At 44.5% G+C, this 21172-nt stretch overlaps 1 protein-coding gene across 1 annotated transcript in view; it reads left to right on the top strand.

The window, feature by feature from the left end:
- The first annotated feature begins 516 nt into the window (after positions 1–516).
- cnksr3 (cnksr family member 3) overlaps positions 517–21172 on the top strand; it is a 21458-nt gene continuing 802 nt past the window's right edge. Inside the window, exons 1-12 of the mRNA XM_034580649.1 lie at positions 517–729; positions 8990–9153; positions 11646–11848; positions 12367–12454; positions 15020–15061; positions 16327–16446; positions 17333–17392; positions 17615–17683; positions 18042–18191; positions 19553–19665; positions 19846–20021; positions 20320–20397. Of these exons, the coding sequence (XP_034436540.1) occupies positions 678–729; positions 8990–9153; positions 11646–11848; positions 12367–12454; positions 15020–15061; positions 16327–16446; positions 17333–17392; positions 17615–17683; positions 18042–18191; positions 19553–19665; positions 19846–20021; positions 20320–20397 (1315 nt within the window). The 5' untranslated portion in view covers positions 517–677. The remainder of the gene's footprint in view (positions 730–8989; positions 9154–11645; positions 11849–12366; positions 12455–15019; positions 15062–16326; positions 16447–17332; positions 17393–17614; positions 17684–18041; positions 18192–19552; positions 19666–19845; positions 20022–20319; positions 20398–21172) is intronic.

The following is a 21172-nucleotide window of genomic DNA, read 5'->3' on the forward strand; positions in this document are numbered from 1 at the left end:
AGCCACGCCTTCAAAATAAAGCTGCATTCATGTGCAATCAGACAAATAAAACATATTTCATGATGACTGTGAATCCGATTGGCTTCCAAAGTGCAGGATACAAAAGTCACAAATACAACATGAAGTATGATGATCACAGTTCTCTGGTTGATGCAACACCACTCACTATTTCATTTGATAATATTCAATTTGATTTTTATAGAACCAAATCATAATATACAGGATCTCAGGGCTCTTAAGGTCGAGACCTTGAAATAATGACAATACTAATTATTGTTATAGAAGATAAACCCATGTGAACGTGCAAGTAGCAGTGAACCCTGCGTCAGAAATACACAATTTAAAGGATTCAACATTCTACTCAAATTGAATGAGTCTTTATTTCTATATTTCCCACAGCATCTAAAGGCATCATTTAAATGCTCTAATGTGATTGGGCGGGGGAAGCGGTGGAGGGGCGTGGTTAAGCCTCCGGTAACCGGACACCCTCCTCACGCGCCTCTGTGCTCGTGCTGCTTATAAACTTTTCTGCACGAGAAGCGTCGGTTAGTGGTCGGCGGACCGTCGGCGCGCCGAGTCTGCGCGTCCTCGTGCGTTTCCCAGAAGAATCATGCGTGATTAACGGATTTCCCTGTAAGAGACTGAGAAGTGAGTCCCGGAGAAACTCCGGAGGAAACATGGAGGCTGTGAGTGAGTGGAACCCGCAACAGGTTCTGGACTGGATCCGAGGTGAGCAACTCTGAGTTAACCGAGTTAAAGTGCGTCGGTTAATCGACTGAAACATTTGATAAAAATGATCAAATAATATTTTTATGGTTCCTGATTCTTCTTTGTGGTGTTTCAACAAAAAGGCAAATGTATGGATCGAATAGCAATTAAAGAAATGGTTATATTATTTTGTATATGTTTTAAATAATGATAATAGTTATAATATTTTAAGATGATTGATTTGATCATGATCAGTGTGAACTGCTGAATTCTGTGGATTTTACATTATAGTCAAAGTTTATCAGCTGATTCTTTTCTTCTTCTCTGCATCGTTTCTTCTGTCAAGTAAAATAATCTATTTAAATAAGACTGGTTAAAGTTATGTTTAAACCAGGAGCTGTGTGTGTGTGTGTGTGTGTGTGTGTGTGTGTGTGTGTGTGTGTGATGAAGGTGTTTACCTTCCTCACTGAGAACCATCTGCTCTCGGTTCCACTGACGATGGGAACGACTCTGGCTTTGTTTCCCAGTGGCAGCAGATTTATAACCTTCATATTCATGACAGTGTGTCGTTAAGTCATAAACAGGCTCGACCAGTTCGCTGGAGATCCATCAAATGTCAATCATAACCCATAACTGTGGTTTCAATTACCTGCAGCAGAGTGTGACGCTTCACTTTGTCGTTTTTACTATTTAACATTTATACATTCTTGATTCTGCTCAAACTTTAAAAAGACATGTCCACAAGAGAAGAGGTTGTTTTGATGTTGAGAAAGAAATTCTTACATTTGTCAAAAGCACCAACATCTACAGCTGCTTCTAGACCTGCTCTGAAATCTGGATATTTCCCCGACATGTTCTGGAGCTTCTGTCTGAGAACAAATGTCTGAGTCAGTGTCTCTGGGACTTTTCTGGATCTTCTCTAAAATGTGTGTAACATGTCCTCGTGAGTCCATGTGAGGAGACAGCAGGACAATGTGTGGAAGCTTCCCAGTGAGCGAGTGGACGTGTTGATGAGGTTTCTAACACGTGACGGACGTGAAACTGGAAGAACACAAACATCTCAGGATGAAGAAGAGGAGCCGTACACGTAGAAGACGAAGACGTCCACTTGGAAACACGAGGAGGTTCCAGATCTTCTGGTGATGAGGGCCGACGCCGGTGTGGATGAGCTGTAAACAACAACACTGATCTTTCCACAGCAGAGTTTATACGTCATGTCCGGCCTCCTGCTGCTCCACAGGCTCCGCCCCTCGCCTGGATGTTCCCCACATGTTCCTGTTTGAACGAGTCGGACCCAACAACCTGCTGCTGCTTCATGAGTGAAAGAGAAACTCTGCAGCCGACCTCAAACATCTCCAAGAGAGTGGAGAAAATGATCCCATCACATCACTTTTTGTTTTTGAAACGTTTGAAAAGGCGACAGCTCGTAAACGACCCACGAGCCGACTCTTTGTACGAGCTGGATTCACTGCGTCCTTTCAGCCCGGCTCAGTTGAACCACTACACGTGTGTCATGAAGCAGCAGAGACAATGAAGAGCCGAGTGTTTGAAGAGCCAGAGAACAGCAGCTCTTCACAAAGGTCGACCCCCTGCCGGGCGCAGGGTCAGAACGTCACTGCGACGCTCAGCCGGGGTGATGGTGGCGCCGTCAAGACACATGTGAGAAGAGAGGTCAGTCACATGACCTTGTTTCAGACCTGGTTTTAACGTAAACGTGTAAAATATCACGTGGAACTTAAAGAGATAAACTTCAAGTTTAACTTACTTGACTCTTAAATTTATATTTGTCGTTGACCCAGATCCGTGTATCAGTGGATCTCTGCCTCCGGCTGTAGGCGGCCAGGGCGTGTGTGGAGTGTGTGTCTGTGTGTGGAGTGTGTGTCTGTGTGTCTGTGGTTGTGTGACAGGTTGTTTTCATGGTCGGTTCAGTCGGTCTTGTTAACATCCTTTAGTTTGATGTGGGTCCCAGAGGCCGACAGCCACTGAGCTGCTGCTGCACCTGAAATCTGGGATATCAGAGTCACTGGGTTTACATCCAAGGAGATTGAGAGTTTAATGGGGCGTACCATTAACTCCTATGGGGAGGTCAGGGAATGTGGGTGATTTAACTCAGAATGAAACACCAGTGTCACTTCTGTCCCCTGGTGTTTCAGTTCCGTGAGCCACTTCCGTCCTGGAGGGTTTTTGTCTCTGTTTGTTCGGATTATGCAAAAACCTACTGGACACTTGGTGGAAGTTTGTGTTCAGGGAGAGAAATCCATACATTTTGATTCAGATCTGAACAAATGGTGGAAGATGCAGGAACTTTGTTTTTCTGTCTCTGTGAAACAAACCAACTTGTGATAAGTGACGTGTCAGTGGAATCACTTGATCCGAGTCAAACGCTGCACGGTGCAGCTCCAGGATCAGTGACATGAACCCTGAGGCGGGTTTTCACTGTTACTGCAGTAAACTGATTGGACGGCTGCAGCTCCGAGGTGAACCCATGCATCTCAGGGATCGAACCTGCGTGTTGAGACAAAGCCACATACCGCTCCGCTTCCCCGGCAGGTGCAGTCAGTCACACGACGACAGGCAGGTTCAGGGTTTGACTGAGGCTGGAAGAATAAAGTGACACAATCCAAGAGGTCGAAGGAGTTTCACGTCCGTCACGTGTTAGAAACTCATCAATTTCCAGCCAGACGACTAATTTAATGATGAAGTTCCAGCAGTGGTGGACGTTCTCTTCTTCTGTGGTTTATATTATCAAATCATAAGAACAACTACTGAACATGAACATTACTTGTATTTGAGGATTCAACTTGCGACACGTCAGAAAACAAACAGAAAACAGCGGCCGCTCCGCATGTCCACCGGTGACGAGCTGGTTTTTAACTCGTCACCTGGATCGAGTCCAACTCAGCCACATTTCCTCCTGTGAGACCAGATCCCAGATCCCAGATCCTCAGCGTGAGGGCGGAGTGTTTGTCCAGAGGGAGGAGAACCTTTCGACTGTCGCCTGAGGTCGTCCGACTGGCAGAGCAAGGCACTAATGTCAGGGTTGGCGGTTGAATTCCTATCAGAGACGCATTCAAACTTTCACATTGGAGAAAGTGAAGGTGCCGCTGCTTTTAAACACACGAGCACTTCTTGCCCTTTCGGTCCCGTAGTGTGGTCCTGGTGGAAACGTCTGCTGGATCAGCGTTTGTCTTTATCAGTGAATCACAGGAAACAGACAGATTCCCTCCGCTGAGCCACTTCCTGCTGTTTTCACGTCCGCGAGCGACTGTGATGTCGTTCAGGAGTGAGCGTGCTCGTACGTCCACGTTCACACAGGAAACACGTAGAGCTGCAAAACTCATGATTTGAGCATTTTAATCAATTTCAAGATCAATAACGACACGGACGCATGAATGAGTTTTAATATTTGTATCTGTAGAGGTTGATAGAATTCAAGAGGCCTCAGGATGCAGCTCGTCCTTCTCCGACACGCTTCTCTTTATCGTTTCACAGACATTTAAAGTTCTGCTGGTCCAGGAGCAGTTTGAACTGAGCAGCTTCAGGTTCGAGTTCTGGAGTCGACGCTCTGCAAACACTGAACAACTCCTGTTGGTTTAGTTCTGTAACAGTGAAGGAAATCCTTTTTCCTCTTGAATGGTGTTTGTTCAAAAGTCCCCCCACCCCCCCCCACCCCCGCGGCCCAGTGGAGCTCTGAATAGCCCCAGTGCTCCTTTGCCTCTCTTCCTCTCGGCTCTCCGCCCTGGGGGGGGGGGGGGGTACTCCTCTGGTTGCCCCCCTGCTGGGCAGCGCCGGGTCCAACCTCCGTCTTTGTGATTCGATGACGCAACACGTGCCGTGAACAAGTGAATTAGAGCTTAATACAAAACGTCATGATGATACTTTACATGTTTCACTGCAGTTTGAACGTTTCCTCAAATTTTCTTTAAATGTATTCAAAACTGCTTCAAAAACTCTAAAAAAAGAAAACTGAACATGAAAAAGGTGAAATGAGATTCATCAACATGAACTCATTTCCTGAACCTTCGAGGTTTAACTCAGTAACACGAAGTTCACGTCTTGTTTGTTTTGTTTGTTTTGATCTTTCTCTCTAATGATTAACTGGAGCGTTTAAGAGCAGCTGGAGTTTCACCTGCGCCTCTTTATGAGCGACTTCCTCACGTGTTCGACCGGAGACCGAAAACTTTATCATCCTCGTAAACACTGAGTGACGGTCGGCGACAGGAATCCAGAAGACGATGCATGAATGTGACGGTGTCAACAAACGTTTGTTATTTTTACTAGAAAAGATCCGACACAGACTTTTACCCTGCGTTTTAAAAACAAGTAACAGAAATGAGTTCAGACCTTTGTGAGGTTTTCTGCTGCTGAACCCACACGTCAGTGAAATGAGGAATGAAACTGTCGGTACACAGAGAGTTTCCACCGGCGGCTGAGTGACGGGACGACAGAGGCCCGGAGTCGTCTGCAAACATTAGACGTGTCCGAGACGAGACCACAGTCCGAGAAATGAACTTCTCTCTCACCCGTGTCTAAAGTAAACTGGGCCTCTGGAAACACACTGGAAACCACCAACATTTCACAGAGTTCCTCCGACCACAGGACGTTTTCACCCGTTTCTTATCGCACGAGTTTCACTAATCTGTGATCATTTATCTTGAGGTATTGTTGAATAATCAGGAAAAGCAGGAGCTCGGTGGGAAAGTCGAGGACGTTCAGAGTATCTGTGCACTTTGGTTCGTTCTGTCAACACACCGGCTGTTTTCACTGAGAGCAAAGATCCAGGTTAAAACACACAGAGAGGTTTATCGTGAACTGACCTCAGAGCTGATTTAAAGATTCATGGTTTAGAACAAACGAGCAGGAAACGATTCTGCTGCTGAATTTAAATCCACGACGAACATGAGATGAGCGATTTCACGATGGTTCCAACGTTTGATGGTGAAGATGATGATGATGATGATGTTCTTCATTTTTCTTAGTATGAAGCCAAATGGGAAACGGCCGGTGGTTGAAGCTGCTGTACGATACACCTCCAGTTTTCAATGTGTTTGAAATTTGTTCATATGAAGCAAATTTGCCAATTTCGTCAAACCAGTCCCCTTGACTAAACCTTCCCACCGTGACACTGGTTAATATCCAGTCACTTGTAGCTGCTGCCCAGTAAATACCACCTGGGAAAGAAATGGAAGTCGGGATCATGCTAAATATTAAGGAAAGAAAATAATCCGTTTTTCACGCTGGTAAAAATATCAGAAAGAATCTGATCCCTACTGGAACAAGAAGAAATGTAAGACGATTACTGGACGTGACAGAAGCAACAACTATTAGTTTATGATTTAGGATATTAGAATGAAATGTATGAGAAACAATCAGTGAGCATTTCATCAGAAAACAAACCACATCGCCTGCTGCACGTTTCTGTGTCTGGTTACCGAGCTGCTGGAGAAACGTCCCTGCAGCGCTTCAGTGCGGTGACGGTCCTCTTTCCACAGAGCTCGGGTCGAGAGCCAAACCCGACTGCAATGTTCACAATGAGGAGAATGTCTCAACTGTCACATGAATTAACGACTTTACATTTTATCTCTCAGGAGAACATTGGATCCAGGAGTGGGGGGGGGGGGGGGGGGAGGCCCGATGCCAGAATTATGAAGCTATTAAGAGTTGATTTTTAAAGGTTCAGGTTCATCCAGCTGGAATCAAGTATCATATATATTTACACAAAGTGAAAACAGATCTTTGAACGTATAACCTGATCTCAGTTCAGATCAGTGGCGGCTGCAGTGTTGTCATGCGTTCATTAGCAGGTGATTCGGCGGTCGCGTGACATTTATCCGACCCTGCTGTGCAGCTCGGAGATTATCGGCCTCCTCGGGTGTCAGTAATGTGATCCGAGCTGTCGCCAACACATTCCTGTCGGCCGGCCGCCACCCGGCTGTGACGGCAGCGAGCGCAGCTTTGTGTGCAGCGTGTGGAGGGTTTGTCGCTGTGCAGTTTGCTGGGTGTGTTTCAGGCAGCAGCTCCTGTGAGGAGCAGAGTCTGAGGCCGGGCGTCTCTCCAGGAACAAGCAGCAGCAGCTGATCCAACCAAAACAAACAAGGGACAGGAAAGATGTCTCAGTGCAGACGATCCCGGCTGCAGAAACTCAAATAGAATCATTTAAACAAGTTTATCTTAATCTAGTGTTTCTGCCTCGGAGCATTTTATGATAAAATCATTTATTAGATTAATTAACCCTCTGAAAATGGGACTTTCGCTGCAGGAGATTGTTTTGAATATGATCCTGATGAAATTGATCTAAAATAAGAAACATTATAGTTTTTGCAGCAGAAAGTTCGAGGCCTCATCGAGTAAAAGATGATGTCATCACGTTTTGTTACGTGCAAATCGGGCCAAATGTTCATAGTTCAAATAACTTATGACAAGTTAATAAATATTTAGCTCATGTTTATATATTTAGAATTTCAATATCTTTTTTTTTTATTGATGAAAAAACATGTTTCATTAGGTATTTTCTTCGCCAAATGTCTCATTTTGTCTCGTTAAGTCAGAATTTTTGTATTTTAGTTTAAGAAATGATTTAGACGAGTCAATCAATCACTTAATCATTTTAAGCTGATACCGATTATTTCTTATTTCACTGAATAATATATCAAAATCCTTTAAAACTGTTTCTTGTATAGCCGTGGCTGAATCTTGTGAACACAAAGACGCTATGAAGCGAACTAACTTTCTGTTTGTTGCGTTGTTCTCGTCCGGTGAGAACTGAGGCGTCACGTCAGCGGCTCGTTAAAGAGGAATGTTGAGGGTCGACCATCTGTCGTCCTGCGTGTGCGAGCGAACGCGAGCGGCAGGCCGAGCCTCTGCTGCTCTTCAATGGGCCCCATGCTGGGCCACTTGTTCTCTCCCTGTTCACACCAGCTCAGGCATTTTGTTGCCAGTTGCTCGTCCGACTCGTCGCCGAGCGCTTCACAGCGTCGACCATTTGGTGGACGCCTGTGTGCTGGAATTAGTTTGGTCAGAGAATAGAAAACAAATAAACCCCAGCAGAGCCTGAGGTAATTAAATCTTCAAATAGCTTGTTTGGTTTAACGATCCATATTATGTATTGTTATATTTTATTAGTTATAGTTAAAGACTGAAAACCAGTAAGTATTCACATGAAACAGGATTTTAGCTCAGATCAGTTGTTTAAAAAAATAACTTCAGCTTTGAACGCAGCTCAGTCGTGTTTTATGACCGTTTTAACTTTTAAATGTGAAACCAGAAGATGAGGTTTCATGTCTGATTGAAAATAGGTTATAAATGTGCTGTAATCTTAATTTGTTTTAATATACATTTTCTGTGTATATTGTTAGATGTTGTTGCAGGAAGCAGTTATTTTTAGAGGTTCATCTTTTTGTTGTTAAAAACAGATTTTAATATACACTAGTTCTTTTCTCTACAGAGGAGTTGAACTCCTGTTGAAACTGATGATTAACTCCAGCTCCTGTTGCTTCACACACAAAGTTCTCTTGTTCTCTAACTAACGCTCCCTCACTCGTGCCGCTCCGCTCTCTCCTGTAAACCGTGTAGAACCAAGTGCTGGATGTTGATGCTCTTCCATTGATCGGGCGCTGGGAACTCTTTTATCTCGTCTCCCGCCGCCGTCTTCACAGAGAGGTCATGGGTCAAAGTTCAGGGTCGGACACAGAGTGGCGCCGCTGGAGCTGGCGGTGTCTCGCCTGTGTTCACATCATGTGGTCAGTGGGATCCAGGGGGTCCAGGTCCGCTGGTCCCACAGAAAGAACCCAGAACTCAACAATCCTCGATTCATCAGCTGATCGTTTCCCCCGTTAATCGATTATTTGTTCTCTCTAATGTCAGAAAACATCTTGAAATGGCTTCATTTGTCCAACAAACACTTCCAACAATATTTATGTAATAAAAATCACATCTGAGAAAGTGGAACCTGAAATAACTAAAACAATTGTCCCAGTGTGGATTGAGCTGCTGCTGGATGTAAACCTGTGGGTCAGTGATGGATCAGCAGAGTCAACAAGTGGGTGTTGACTCCGACGCTGTGTTTGCTGTCAGACCTGAAGGGATCATAACAGACTTTCACTGAAACTCCTGACCTGTTTGTAATCCTCCTCCTCCTCCTCCTCCTCTTCCTCTTCCTCTTCCTCCTCCTCCTCCTCTTCCTCCTCCTCCTCCTCCTCCTCCCTGCAGCACCCAGGGCAAAGTGATATGAATATATCTTCATTTCCAGTAACGTCTTGTCTGTCCCCCCCTCGTCCCCCAGGCCTGGACGACAGCCTGCAGCAGTACCTGCCGTCGTTCCAGCAGCAGCAGGTGGACGGGGAGAAGCTGCTCAGGACGACCCACCAGGAGCTGCTGGTTCTGGGCGTGTCGCGGGTCGGACATCAGGAGCTGCTGCTGGAGGCCCTGGATCTGCTCTGCGCTCTGGTCAGTGACATCATCACCGCTGCTCTGTATAGTGATTTTAGAAAAACAGAACGTGGATAAAAGCAAATAACGTTCAATATAAAATGCACATTATTATCAAATTTAAATACAGATGTGATGATCGATAATGTAGCTCAAGAAATTTACAAATTTCAGTTTATTATTATAATTTTCTATGAATGAACACTCGTCTCTGGTGCTGGTTCGGTTTCTGCGTCTCGTGAGAAGTGAGCTCCGTGTTTGATTGACACTCTGTGACGTCGTCACCTCACACGAGCGTGTGGACTTGCCAGCAGACTCCCAGAGTTCAGTGGGGCGGAGCTCGCTGCTGCGTTCACCACATGCTGAGGCTGAAGTTATTCTGAGTCCTGCACCAAACACCAGCATCTGTGTTTTATTACACGCCAGAAAAATACAAGTGATTATTCTTGTCGACTGATGAATTAAATCGTCCTGGTTCTTTCCGAACTGCGTCCGGCTCCTGAAGCTGCTTCATTTTTCACCACATGAGCTGATAAGCTGTGGTTTATACTGGGAGGTTTATACTGGGAGGTTTATTCTCTCATGCCAGAGAATGTGCTGATGTAAATAAAATGCTCTCCTGTTGAATGTTAATCCGATCTGGCAACGGGCTCCGCAGCTTTAAGACTTTTACTGAACGACGAAAATAAGACAATAACTCGTGGACCTTGATGAACAAATCCAGGGGCCTGATGTTGACTTTAGGATATTTGACGTCACTTCTGTCTTTGCAGCGACGCAGCTCTTGTTTGAAACCAGTCAAAGTGTTTCACGGGACAGAGCCTCTCACTCGGCTGTTTACGAGACTGTGTGTCGCAGTGAAAGAGGATTTACAGTCGAGGTTTACTGGTGTAACGCGGCTCAATAGGAAGCAGCCGGCACACACACACACACACACACACACACACACACACACACACACACACACACACACACACACACACACACACACACACACACACACACACACACACACACACACACACACACACACACACACACAAACACACACAACAAATGGTTCAGTTCACTTCTATAAACCTGGTTTGTCATTTGTCCATTTGAGGGAACTTTATTCTGAAGGAATCAGGACGTTCTGAGCAGATTAGGATGTATTTATTTTTTTAATGTGTGAGTTAAACTGTGCTAATAAGTTGAGATAAGTTCGATATGACTCAGCGAGTTGGAAACACAATGGTTCCTTTATCTGGAAGTGAAGCAGATTAACGTTAAACTAAATTTCCTCTGGTTGAGTTTCTCAGCTGCTCCAGTTCCAATGAAACCTTTTCTACTTTACTGGTCGATTGGGAAACTGGAGTTTATTCCAGTTAAAACTGAGACGGTTCAGTTTCAGAAAAACATATTTTCAATCAATCAAATTGTATTTGTGTAATCATCATATTCACAAATCACAGCTGGGCTCATAAAGCTCAACGAGGTTCTTAACTCAACAAGAGTAACTTTTACATTCAATGGAGCGAACGTCAGCAGCTCGAGTCTCAGTCGAGGTTTCCTGTGAATCTGATCGAAGGTCAAGTGACGCGGTTTCTTTTTGTGGAGTTAACTTCTCTCTGGTGGAGCAGGAAACAGATGTGATCTCTACCTGAAAGACCCCCGCCCTTCCCCTCACACACACACACACACACACACACACACACACACACACACACACACACACACACACACACACACACACACACACTGTCCCTGTTGTTTCCGGCGGCTGACTCACGATCAGTTTTCTTCAGCAGAGCAGGAGAAACTCTCTTTTCTCACTTTCAGCTTTGTAACGCCACACGTTCATTATCACAGTTAAAGAAACATTTACTTATTTAATCACCAGCTCAAATCTCATGTTGTCTTCTAAATAATAAATATAATAATAATCTCCTGAGTGACGATTGTTTTGTGTTAACTGTGTGGGAGGAAACGCAGCAAAGGGTCGAGTCAGAACTGAACCATCGACCGCTGCAGGATCAAACATCTGTACGCTGGGTTTCCACTTGTTTGGATCTGAAGTGAAGTGAGACTCACATCTGTAATGTGTCAGACTCCCAGAGTGATTCAGCCCAACAGGAGTCTGACTTCACGTGCAGCTCTGGGATCAGGTTACTTTGAACACGACTGTGACTCTGTCAGGTGTCATGTTCAGTTCTTGTTTTTGTGCAGTGCAGCGAGTCGACAGGTGGAATGTCAGTTTGGCAGCAGATGTTTTTATTGGCTCTGAGCGTCTCAAACCTCTGAGGCGCCTCGGGGCGAGCCGGCGTGTTCACGAGGAACAGACGACAGGTCCTGTTCAGATCTGTGGAGAAGAATTTGATCAGCTGCAGTTATTGATCTGTTTAGAAACTGATGAACATGAGGCTTCACGAGTTGTGAGCTGATGATTGACAGATTCGTTGATTGATTAAACGTCCGGCCTCTGTCTTTAGTTTTGTTGATTTGAAGTTGAACCTTCACGTCTTCCACAGAACTACGGCGTGGAGTCGGACAACCTGAAGACTCTGGTGGGGAAGATGAGGGCGGCTCACCACAACCTGAGCGGCGCCGTGTCGCAGCGCAGGAAGAACCCCGCCTACCACAACAAAAACTCCCATCAGCCCACCAACGAGTTCCTGACCGCCGTGGTGGAGCTGATCGGAGCCGCCAAGAGTCTGCTGTCCTGGCTGGACAGGTACACACACACACTCTGAGAACACACAACACATCAACACACAGTCAGTGCTGGTGAACGTGTGTGTGTGTCTGTCAGCTTGTTTCAGCTTGAAGAACATTCCTGACGCTCATTAACACACCTGACAGACTCTCGGCCGATAAGAGAGAACGCATCGAGTTTCACATCAGGTTCGACTCGATGTGGTGATGTGAGAAAATATTGATTCAGTTGAATATATCAATAATTCATTTTTACTTCTGTGACGCACAGAGAGAATCACCTGGAGCTGAGAGGCTGCGTTCGAATGCTCTTTCCCCTCTGACGCACATTCAGATTCCAAATATCGTTATCGTGCAAGACGGCGGCGTTATCACGTGTTTTACCACTGCACCTATTAAAACCTGACGAGGTCATCACGTGTACAATGTGATGAAGACAGAGGACTTGAGTTTCTGCTGCAGAAACCATGAATGATCAAGATGGTCTAGTTTTTATTTTAAATAAAAAGAAAGAATTAAAAGCTCCTCTCTTCTCAGGACTCCGCTGACGAGCCCCAACGACTTCACTTCCACCAAAAGCAGAATCATCCAGCTGTGTCTGGAGCTCACCTCCACGGTCCAGAAGGTCGGTGAAATACCTCTCCTCCGGGTTGCCGTGGAAACACGTTATTTTACAGAGTGTGTCGCCCTGACGACCACAGCTCTCTGATGTTTTCTGTGTGAAGAGACGATGAAAACGAGCCGGAGTCGAACGTCTGATCTCACGACCTCCTGTGAATGTTTATTTGTTCTGCTCTGATGATGATGATGGTGGTGATGGTGGTGATGAAGCTGATAACTTCAGATAACTTTAGTTTACATGAACAAAGTTCTTCTTCTGAAGAGTCTCTGTCCCTTATCAGCCAAACCAAAACAAGCAATAAAAGAGATTTATCTTTTTTTACCCTTTGATTTGCTCCTTAAATCTAAAAGTGTTTCAAACAAACTTCTCTGAAGCTGCTTTCACACATGAATCTGAATCCTGGACCTTTTGAAGATGGAATTTGAGGGTTTAGGTCAAAGTTGAGCTTCTTCCAGACACGAACCGAAGTCCGGACATTCTCCTGAAATGTTCTGGAACTTTCTGTATGTGAGAAAACGTCCAGAAAACTCACTGTGAGCGAGTTGATGACGTGACAACAACATAACGTCTGTGGCAGAGGTCGTAAATACAATGTAAGATGAAAGACTTTTTAACTAAGCAGCGACTTTCTCCCAACACTCAGATATTGTGTGTGTGTGTGTGTGTGTGTGTGTGTGTGTGTGTGTGTGTGTGTGTGTGTGTGTGTGTGTGTGTGTGTGTGTGTGTGTGTGTGTGTGTGTGTGTGTGTGTGTGTGTGTGTGTGTGTGTGTGTGTGTGTGTGTGTGTGTGTCACCTCCGCTCATGAGACTGCGGCGCTCGGAGGCGTCGCCCGGCCGCTGTCATGCAATCATCCTGTCAACCCGTTTGCAGGAAGCTGTTATTTCTGCGACCGCAGGAGGAATCCTGTCGGTGGGAGGCGTCGGCGGTGGGTCCCTCCCTCTGGTTTCACTCTCCTGTCATCTCTCAGATATTTGTTCTCCCGCTGATTCCTCTCTTTTCTGTCTTCTCTCCCGTCTCGTGTCTGTTCACCAGCGTCATCGTTCTTCTTAAAAACAGAATCGGAGAAGGAAAACTGCCTCTTTTTATATATTCATTGTGTTTTTATTGTTTTTACTGGATGTTTGTCTTTATCTTGGTTTTTCTTTTAATTGCCTGAAACCAAATTGCCTTCAGGATTAATCAAGTTATTGTATAAGCTCCAGCGTTCTTATTAAATTCCCTTTTAACAGATCTCAGAAATTCATAATGAGTAAAATATTAAAACGCATTTCTCTACTTGCTGCCCCCATGGAGCCGTCGTGACGTCGGACACAGATTTAAAAATCCTTTTTTCAGAAACACAAATCCCCTTCGTGGATTTTACCCATGATGCACAGTTGACTCCTCGTTATCAGTAAAATTGATAAATCTCAAATTGTTGAAGACAGATTTTTGCTCCTGAGTGAAAGACGATGAAGAGATTTCATTTTGTGAGATAATTTGACAGATTTATGTCGTAGGGCTGAGAGCCACAGAAGAAGAAAGCACCTTGTTGGTGGCAGTAAGTGAAATATAAAATAATTCCACCACATCCTTTGATCGGTTTCTACCTGTGGTGCAGAGAATAAAGATGTTATCAGCTGTGTATCAGTGAGGATTCTTTCATCAGGAGGTTTAATCAGCGTCATGGACCCTGAGGAGACGTTTTTTTACCTCAACCTCTTTTCTTCATCGGCTCCACATCAGAAGTTCTTTCACAACAGCTTCACGTTTTGTTGCGAACAGCGTCTGTCAGCAGAGCCACTGTCTCCATGAAGTCTTCTCTCCTCTGCAGCCTCGGTGCATGTACGTGCATGTCGGGGGGGGGGGGGGAGCGTTAAAACCAGCAGATCTGCTGCAGAGTCGTCCCCACTGGAGATTTAACAGATTTACCTGACGCTCGATTGAGAAGCTCAACGTGATCCGACTCAAACACTGAAACTCAAACTGTTCTTATCGGCTTTAAGTAAAACATCTCCGGCTGAATCTTGAGACATTTTCAGAAAGTAGTGTCTGACTCAGACATTTGAGTTGTCACCCACAGAACCTCCAGAAGGTTTCAGGAGAATATCAGGAGTTCAGTTCATGTCTGAAAGCAGCTTCATGTGAATGTGTGGGATTGTTTGTCAAACGAATATTTAATGTGGAAACTTGAACTCCACTAGTTCCCCGAAATAGAACTGACGACATGTCCTCAGTTATAATCCTGACTTTGTTTTAAATCTGAAATAAAAGTTGTTACTTTGAACAAAGCTCTTGTTTGTCACGAGGACACAGGAAAGAGTCAAAAGTCCAAACATGTGACTTTCTCTTCCTCTTCTTCACGGATAATTCTCTGTGGTCGAGGTCGTCTCTTCACACTGAAAACACACAAAGGAAAATACACAAGATTATAAACTTTAAACAAAACAAACACCAGAAATAAATCAATTTGGCTCTTGTCTGTAATCCAGGGAATAGTGTATCCGTCAGACTGAAACTTTATTTCTAATAAAGGTTCTGATGATTGATGTTTTCAGCGTCTGTCACTCAGTGTCTGTGTCGTTTCAGGACTGTACTGTTTATGAGATGGAGGAGAAGATCCTGGAAGTGGTGAGTTGTGTGTGTGTGTGTGTGTGTGTGTGTGTGTGTGTGTGTGTGTGTGTGTGTGTGTGTGTGTGTGTGTGTGTGTGTGTGTGTGTGTGTGTGTGTGTGTGTGTGTGTGTGTGTGTGTGTGTGTGTGTGTGTGTGTGTGTGTTTATTCAGCTCAGGATCATCCACTTCCTGTCTGAGATAACAACACTTCCTGTTGGTGTTCTGAGGAATACAGATTCAACCGATTCATTTTAGTCACGTTAAACCAACCTTCAGTTTGACCTCTGACCTCTAATGACCGCAGGTTGTAGTTCAGCTGCATAAATCCACATTTCAGTTGAAGACCACACAACTTTATGAAACTTTACAACCATTATTGAATGACATAAGTACAGTAATAGTAATAAGTTTAAGAAATAAAATACAAACAGCAGGTAAATAAAAAGCTGTATATTAGATTAAATTAATTAAATAAATCAGCATTCTTTTGATATTATACATATTTTATTATATTTTTTAATTATTTGTATATAGTTAATTATATTTTATAGCATTTTTATATTCAAATTATTGTTATATTTATTTCATATGGATATTTTTGTGTGTTGTTAATGTGTCGGCAGCTCTTTAGCTGAGCGGTGACATGTCGAGTTTCAGTGAATCAACTCTGTTAAAGTCTTTGTTGTCACCTGAACAAACAAAGTCAACTGAAGCAGGAAACACTGTAAATATAGATAAAGTAGAAACACACACACACACACACACACACACACACACACACTGAGCTGTTTGAAGGTTCATGAGAAATATGACCTGAATGTAACTGAACTGATGTTAAGTCATGAAAGTTCACAGACAGAATGAATAGAACTCATTACTGTCGCACAGGAGCTTGTTTTCCTGGTTTACTTGTAATTTCCTGTGTGTTTATCTGATGTCCTCCTGCTTCCCATGAGTCCCCCCCCAGGCTTCACTGTCTCGTCAGTGTGATGCTGATGATATGAGACTGTTCGGAGCTTTAATGTGACCCTGATCATTCACTCAGAGGTCAGAGGTCAGACAGCTTCAGTGGGTTCAGACCTCCACGCTGCCAAAAACATATTCTCATTAAAAACGTGATCAAACTGGATTTTTAATTTTCTTTTTAAAAACCTATTTTATCATTTTCATTTACAGAATTAGTCTCAGCTTTATTTCCACGTCTTTATATCTTACATGTAAAACAAGCGTTGACCTTGACGTTGACCTTGACGTTGTCCTTTCTCCTCGTGTGTGTGTTCCAGTCGCGAGCTCTAAACGGCATCTGTGAGAAGACGGCCCAGGCGACCTCTGACCCGGCGAAGATCGAGATGTCCTGTCTGGAGGAAGTTCACATCACCAACGTCAAACCTGGGGAGGGACTGGTGAGCCGAGAGGGAAAGAACTAGAAGATCTGGAACTTTAATCAGAGAAGATTTATTTAAGGAGACAGGAGCTAAAACCAAGTGTTTGAGACGGAGGCTGAAAAGAGGAGCTGCAGCAGATGGACAGTTTGAGGACAGTGGACATAAGACTCATTGGAATTATCAACCTGAAGATGTGCAGAGTTTTAAAAAACAGTTTCAGTGAAGTTTAAATTCAGAGATTTACACGTTTACTAGTCTTTACCAGCCGTCAGTTCTCGTGGTGCAGACTGGTTTGGTGAAGTATTAGTGAGACAGTGAAATAATCAAACATTATAGAAAGATCTTTACGTATAAATGTGTCAGTGCATTTAAGGTTAAACTAAAACAGTCGCTCAGCCTTCTGCCCTCTGGGGATTCTGACCTTGACATTTCTCCCATTGTGCTCCTCGTGACATGAAGTTCGACTAAGTTGTAAATCTTCACTTTTCAAAACATCCGCTCTCCTTCACCATTGTGAGCTATAGTTAGGTTCCTTCCTCCTGAGAGAGAACAGAGCTTCACTTCTTAAAGCTGAAGGAACGTTCACACGACAGAAAACAGATAAAAACAGGCGAAAAATAAGAGACCAACACCGTTTACACTCAGATCAGCGGGACGCCACCGAGCAACGTCAAAAAGAGAATCCGCAATTTGACCCGACTTCCTCAGAGAAACACTAACAGGTATTTTAGTGAACCACAATCAGAGGGAAACAGAAACAGATGCAGGTCCACAGGGGAAAAAACCCCAGAAACCACCACTGCAACAGGGAATTAGAGAGAAACCACGAGAGACGTGTTTGTACAGAAGATTCATTTGTTCACTCTCAAACACTGAGTCCTTTTAAATCTGTTTAATCTTCCAGGGGATTTACATCAAATCCACGTACGACGGACTTCACGTCATCACAGGAACCACGGAGAACGTGAGTGTGCTCCTCATCACAACACTTTAAAAAACGCTCTCAGATATTTAGTCCTGAAAGTCACGTAAAACTTTTCTGCTTCATCGAGTTTCTCAGTCGTCAGAAAACGTAGATTTACTGTAAAAACCAGAAGATGCTGTGTGTTGTTCTGTTGTGTACTGACTCGTATTGACTTCACAGTGTTTGTTGTGTTAATCAGTTTGTTAACTCTGTGATTCACAGTCTCCTGCTGATAAAACCCAGAGGATTCACGCTGGAGACGAAGTCGTTCAGGTCAACAAACAGACGGTGGTGAGTCCAACGGTTTGACATCAAACAGCCGACTCCAGATTATCAGATGCATTAACCTCTGCAACCAATAAGATTAGAGACACAGTTTATTTAAACTAACCAATCATTCGTCATCATTTGGTTTTATTGACGTCATTACAGTTTAAAAAGTTAGCATCAGCCCTCGGATGGTTTTCATTGTTACTTTGGACAGAGCCATGCTAGCTGTGTCTTTTTGCTAAGCTAATAGGCAGCTAGCTCTTGCCTCGTATTTAACATATAGACATGAGTGCTTTCAGTTCTGTAATCCTCTACATATCGCCCCCTGGAGGCTGCAGTGTTCACTACAGCTCAGCGTTCTGCTCTGTGATTGGTCCAGGTGGGGTGGCAGCTGAAACACCTGGTGGAGGCGTTGAGGGCGGAGACTGGAAGCGTCGCCCTGGTGGTGAAGAAGAGGCCGTGCAGCGTCTCCGGCGGCTTCGCACCCGCCCCTCTGAAGAACCTGCGCTGGAGACCGCCGCTCGTTCAGGTAACTGATGAACACGCCCTCTCCAGCCAGGCTCCGCCCCTCGGCTGAATGTTCCCCACATGTTCCCGTTGTTGTGACGAGTCTGAGCCGAACAACCTGCTGCTGCTTCACATGAGAAACACAAACTACAGGAAATGTCCGGATTCTATTTCCCAGAGTTCAGGTCTGAAAACATCTTCTGAACCTTTAAGCGTCTAAACCTCGTCGTGGTTGTTTTGCGGTTTCGTCATCGTAGCGTTTAGTTCTTACACTTTGTGGACGAAGGGACCCGGGCGTCCTCGGAGGTGTGAGGCTGAACAATGGATCCCTTCTTCACTTTTCCTGGAAAACAAAAAAACCCGGGACAGGAAACCCAGCAAACATCACGCCGCGCTGATGATGTCAGACCTCGTCGGAAGATGACTCACGTGGTCGTCCACAATGTGACAATTCTGAATACAAGCCGCCGCCTTCGGGGGGGTTTGTGTGGACAGAGTCCAGGATGTGTGTTGAGGGCAGATTAGTCTCCAGTCGATGAGTTCAGCCTCTAATCTGAGTTATCAAAACAGATCTGAGGTCTGTACGTCTACGTCATTTAGGTCAAAGGTCATCAGCACCTCACACTGGACTCAGAAATACAAAGTTTCATTTTCATTTCGTCTGCAGATGTTTGAACATAACGATTTTAAATTATTTTTATTCAGGTATTTAATCTGTAAAGTGTGAGCGTGTCTAGTCCTGAAATGATGGATTAATCAGCTGATGGGTAGAATATGAAAAGAACATAGTTTGGGAATTAAAGCTGTTAATAAATTAAAAGTATAAATAAATCTCTGGTTCCAGCTTCTGAAATGTGTTGATTTGCTGCTTTTTACAGTTTCATATCTTTGTAAAGTAAAACTCTCTGATGTGGACTGTGTTTTTCTTTTGAGACGGTTTTTCATCGTTGGTTTTGTTACTTAAAAATTTAAATATATAAAATCCCCTGAATTTCCTCTGAATGGAAACTACCGTTGACCTTGAGCAGCGAATGTGTCTTAAACTCCTTCAGACGTGATTGTGTAACAAAGCAGAGACACAGTGAATTTCCTGTGTTTATGGAAATGCAGAAGCTCTGGAGGAAGGAAAGAGAAAAGCTGCGTCGGCTGTTTCTCGTCTCGAGCTGGAACGTCTCACTGTTGTTTTCGTGATAAACGAGGAAGAGTCACAGAAACTCTGATCAGACACAGAAATAAGGAACGTTCCTGGATCTGAGTTCTGTCTCATGGGGTCTCAAGTGAAACCCGTCCAGTAACAAACAGACAAACAGACGGGGGGGAAAACACAAGCTCCTCTGGTAACACTCAGCCTCACACTCATACTTTCTCTGGTCCTTCATGCAGACGTCTCAAAGATCTTCAGGACTCTTCAGACCTCCACAGCCTGAAACCTCAGGGAGAGCAGCCGTCTTGGATCTGTACATCCCTCCTCCTCCTGCAGCGCCGTACGTTCCAACGTGAGTCACAGACCGAGGAGGAGTTTATTACACACGGGTTTTATCCTCATGAACATCCACACTGATATTCATCATATTGTCTTCATGGGTTTAAACTGGAACAATCAAAACACAGGTTGACTCTAGAAACTTGACCAAGGTAGCAAATATTTAAACAATTCAAATCACATCTCTCTGCAGAGACGGGAACACCAACGTGTCTCCAGGTGTGAAACTGAGGCCCAAGTCTCCGAACTCGTGTCTGGACTCGGACACACGGCATCGCGTCTCTGTTGCAGAGGACATCAGGACGTCCGTCAGCCCTGAACACAACCAGCCGATCCCCGTCCACTTTCGCCAGCGCGCCTCTTCGCGCTGTGAGTGCGCGCGCACACACACACACACACACACACACACACACACACACACGTACACGATTGTTGATTCCCCAGACTGCAACTTTATATCAGCAGGACTTTAAAGAAGAAGAAGAAGTGTGAGAAACTCTATTTTAAGCTGTTCTCAGAACGGACATTTCCCTAAAATGTTCTGGAGGGGCTGCGTGTGAGAACACAAATGTCCGGCCACTAGTAAAATGTTGAAAACTCTCAAAATCCAAAAGGAACGTACCAATTTCCCTGTTTCATACGTTTGTTGTGTCTCTGCTGTTTGCAGGTAAAACTCGACCCGTCTCCATGCCGGCGGAGGCGTTCTCGGGCGTGTCCCACAGACCCGGAGCTCAGGGAAGGAAAGGTAAGCCCCACCCGCCCCGTCCCAGCCAGACGCAGCCCAGCGCCTGTAATCTGAGCGTTATCAGCGACGGCCGCCGGTCTGCGTCGTTAAGAGGCGAGAATCAGCGGCGGCAGGACGAGCTGCGTGCTTTGAATTTTTACCTGGTGGATTATTAACCCTGAGAACTGATGCTGCATCGACAGAGCTGATTTAGTTCTGACTGCGCTTCACCTTCAGGGGGGGAGGGGGGGGTGATAACAGGCTGTTAATGGGTTTTGGAGTCAGAACAGTTAAATACAGACGCATTAGGAGCTGGACTGTTTTTCCACTGACGCCTGAAGTGACTCTAACAATAGAACTAATCTGACCCAGTGTTGATGAAGCAGCTGATACCTGTTTCACCCTGAGAACTTTAAAACCAACAGGCTTGTGTTTCTTTGTGTTTTCTCTGATATCGATGCTGAATCAATACTTTCAGAACAGCGCCGGTGACAGAACGGATACTTTTTACTTTTAAAAACAATGTTCAGCGATAAAAGCTGCTTTATTTTCCAAAGCCAACTGGAAGTTGAAATGTAACATATTAACTCTTAACAGTTTGAACTGTACTGACCTTGAATATATGAATATAAACAAGTTCGAACCTCTGAACAAACTTGTATCAGAGCCAGAGTTAAGTGCAACAAGAGATTAATAAACTTTGTCTTTAAAAGTGAATCATAGAATAAAGAAACCAGTAGGTCCTCTGATCACATTAGAGAAGAATCCGTTCATCAGTAAAGTGAACTCCTTGTTC

This window comes from Hippoglossus hippoglossus, chromosome 24, assembly GCF_009819705.1.
Source record: "Hippoglossus hippoglossus isolate fHipHip1 chromosome 24, fHipHip1.pri, whole genome shotgun sequence".
NCBI lineage: Eukaryota > Metazoa > Chordata > Actinopteri > Pleuronectiformes > Pleuronectidae > Hippoglossus > Hippoglossus hippoglossus.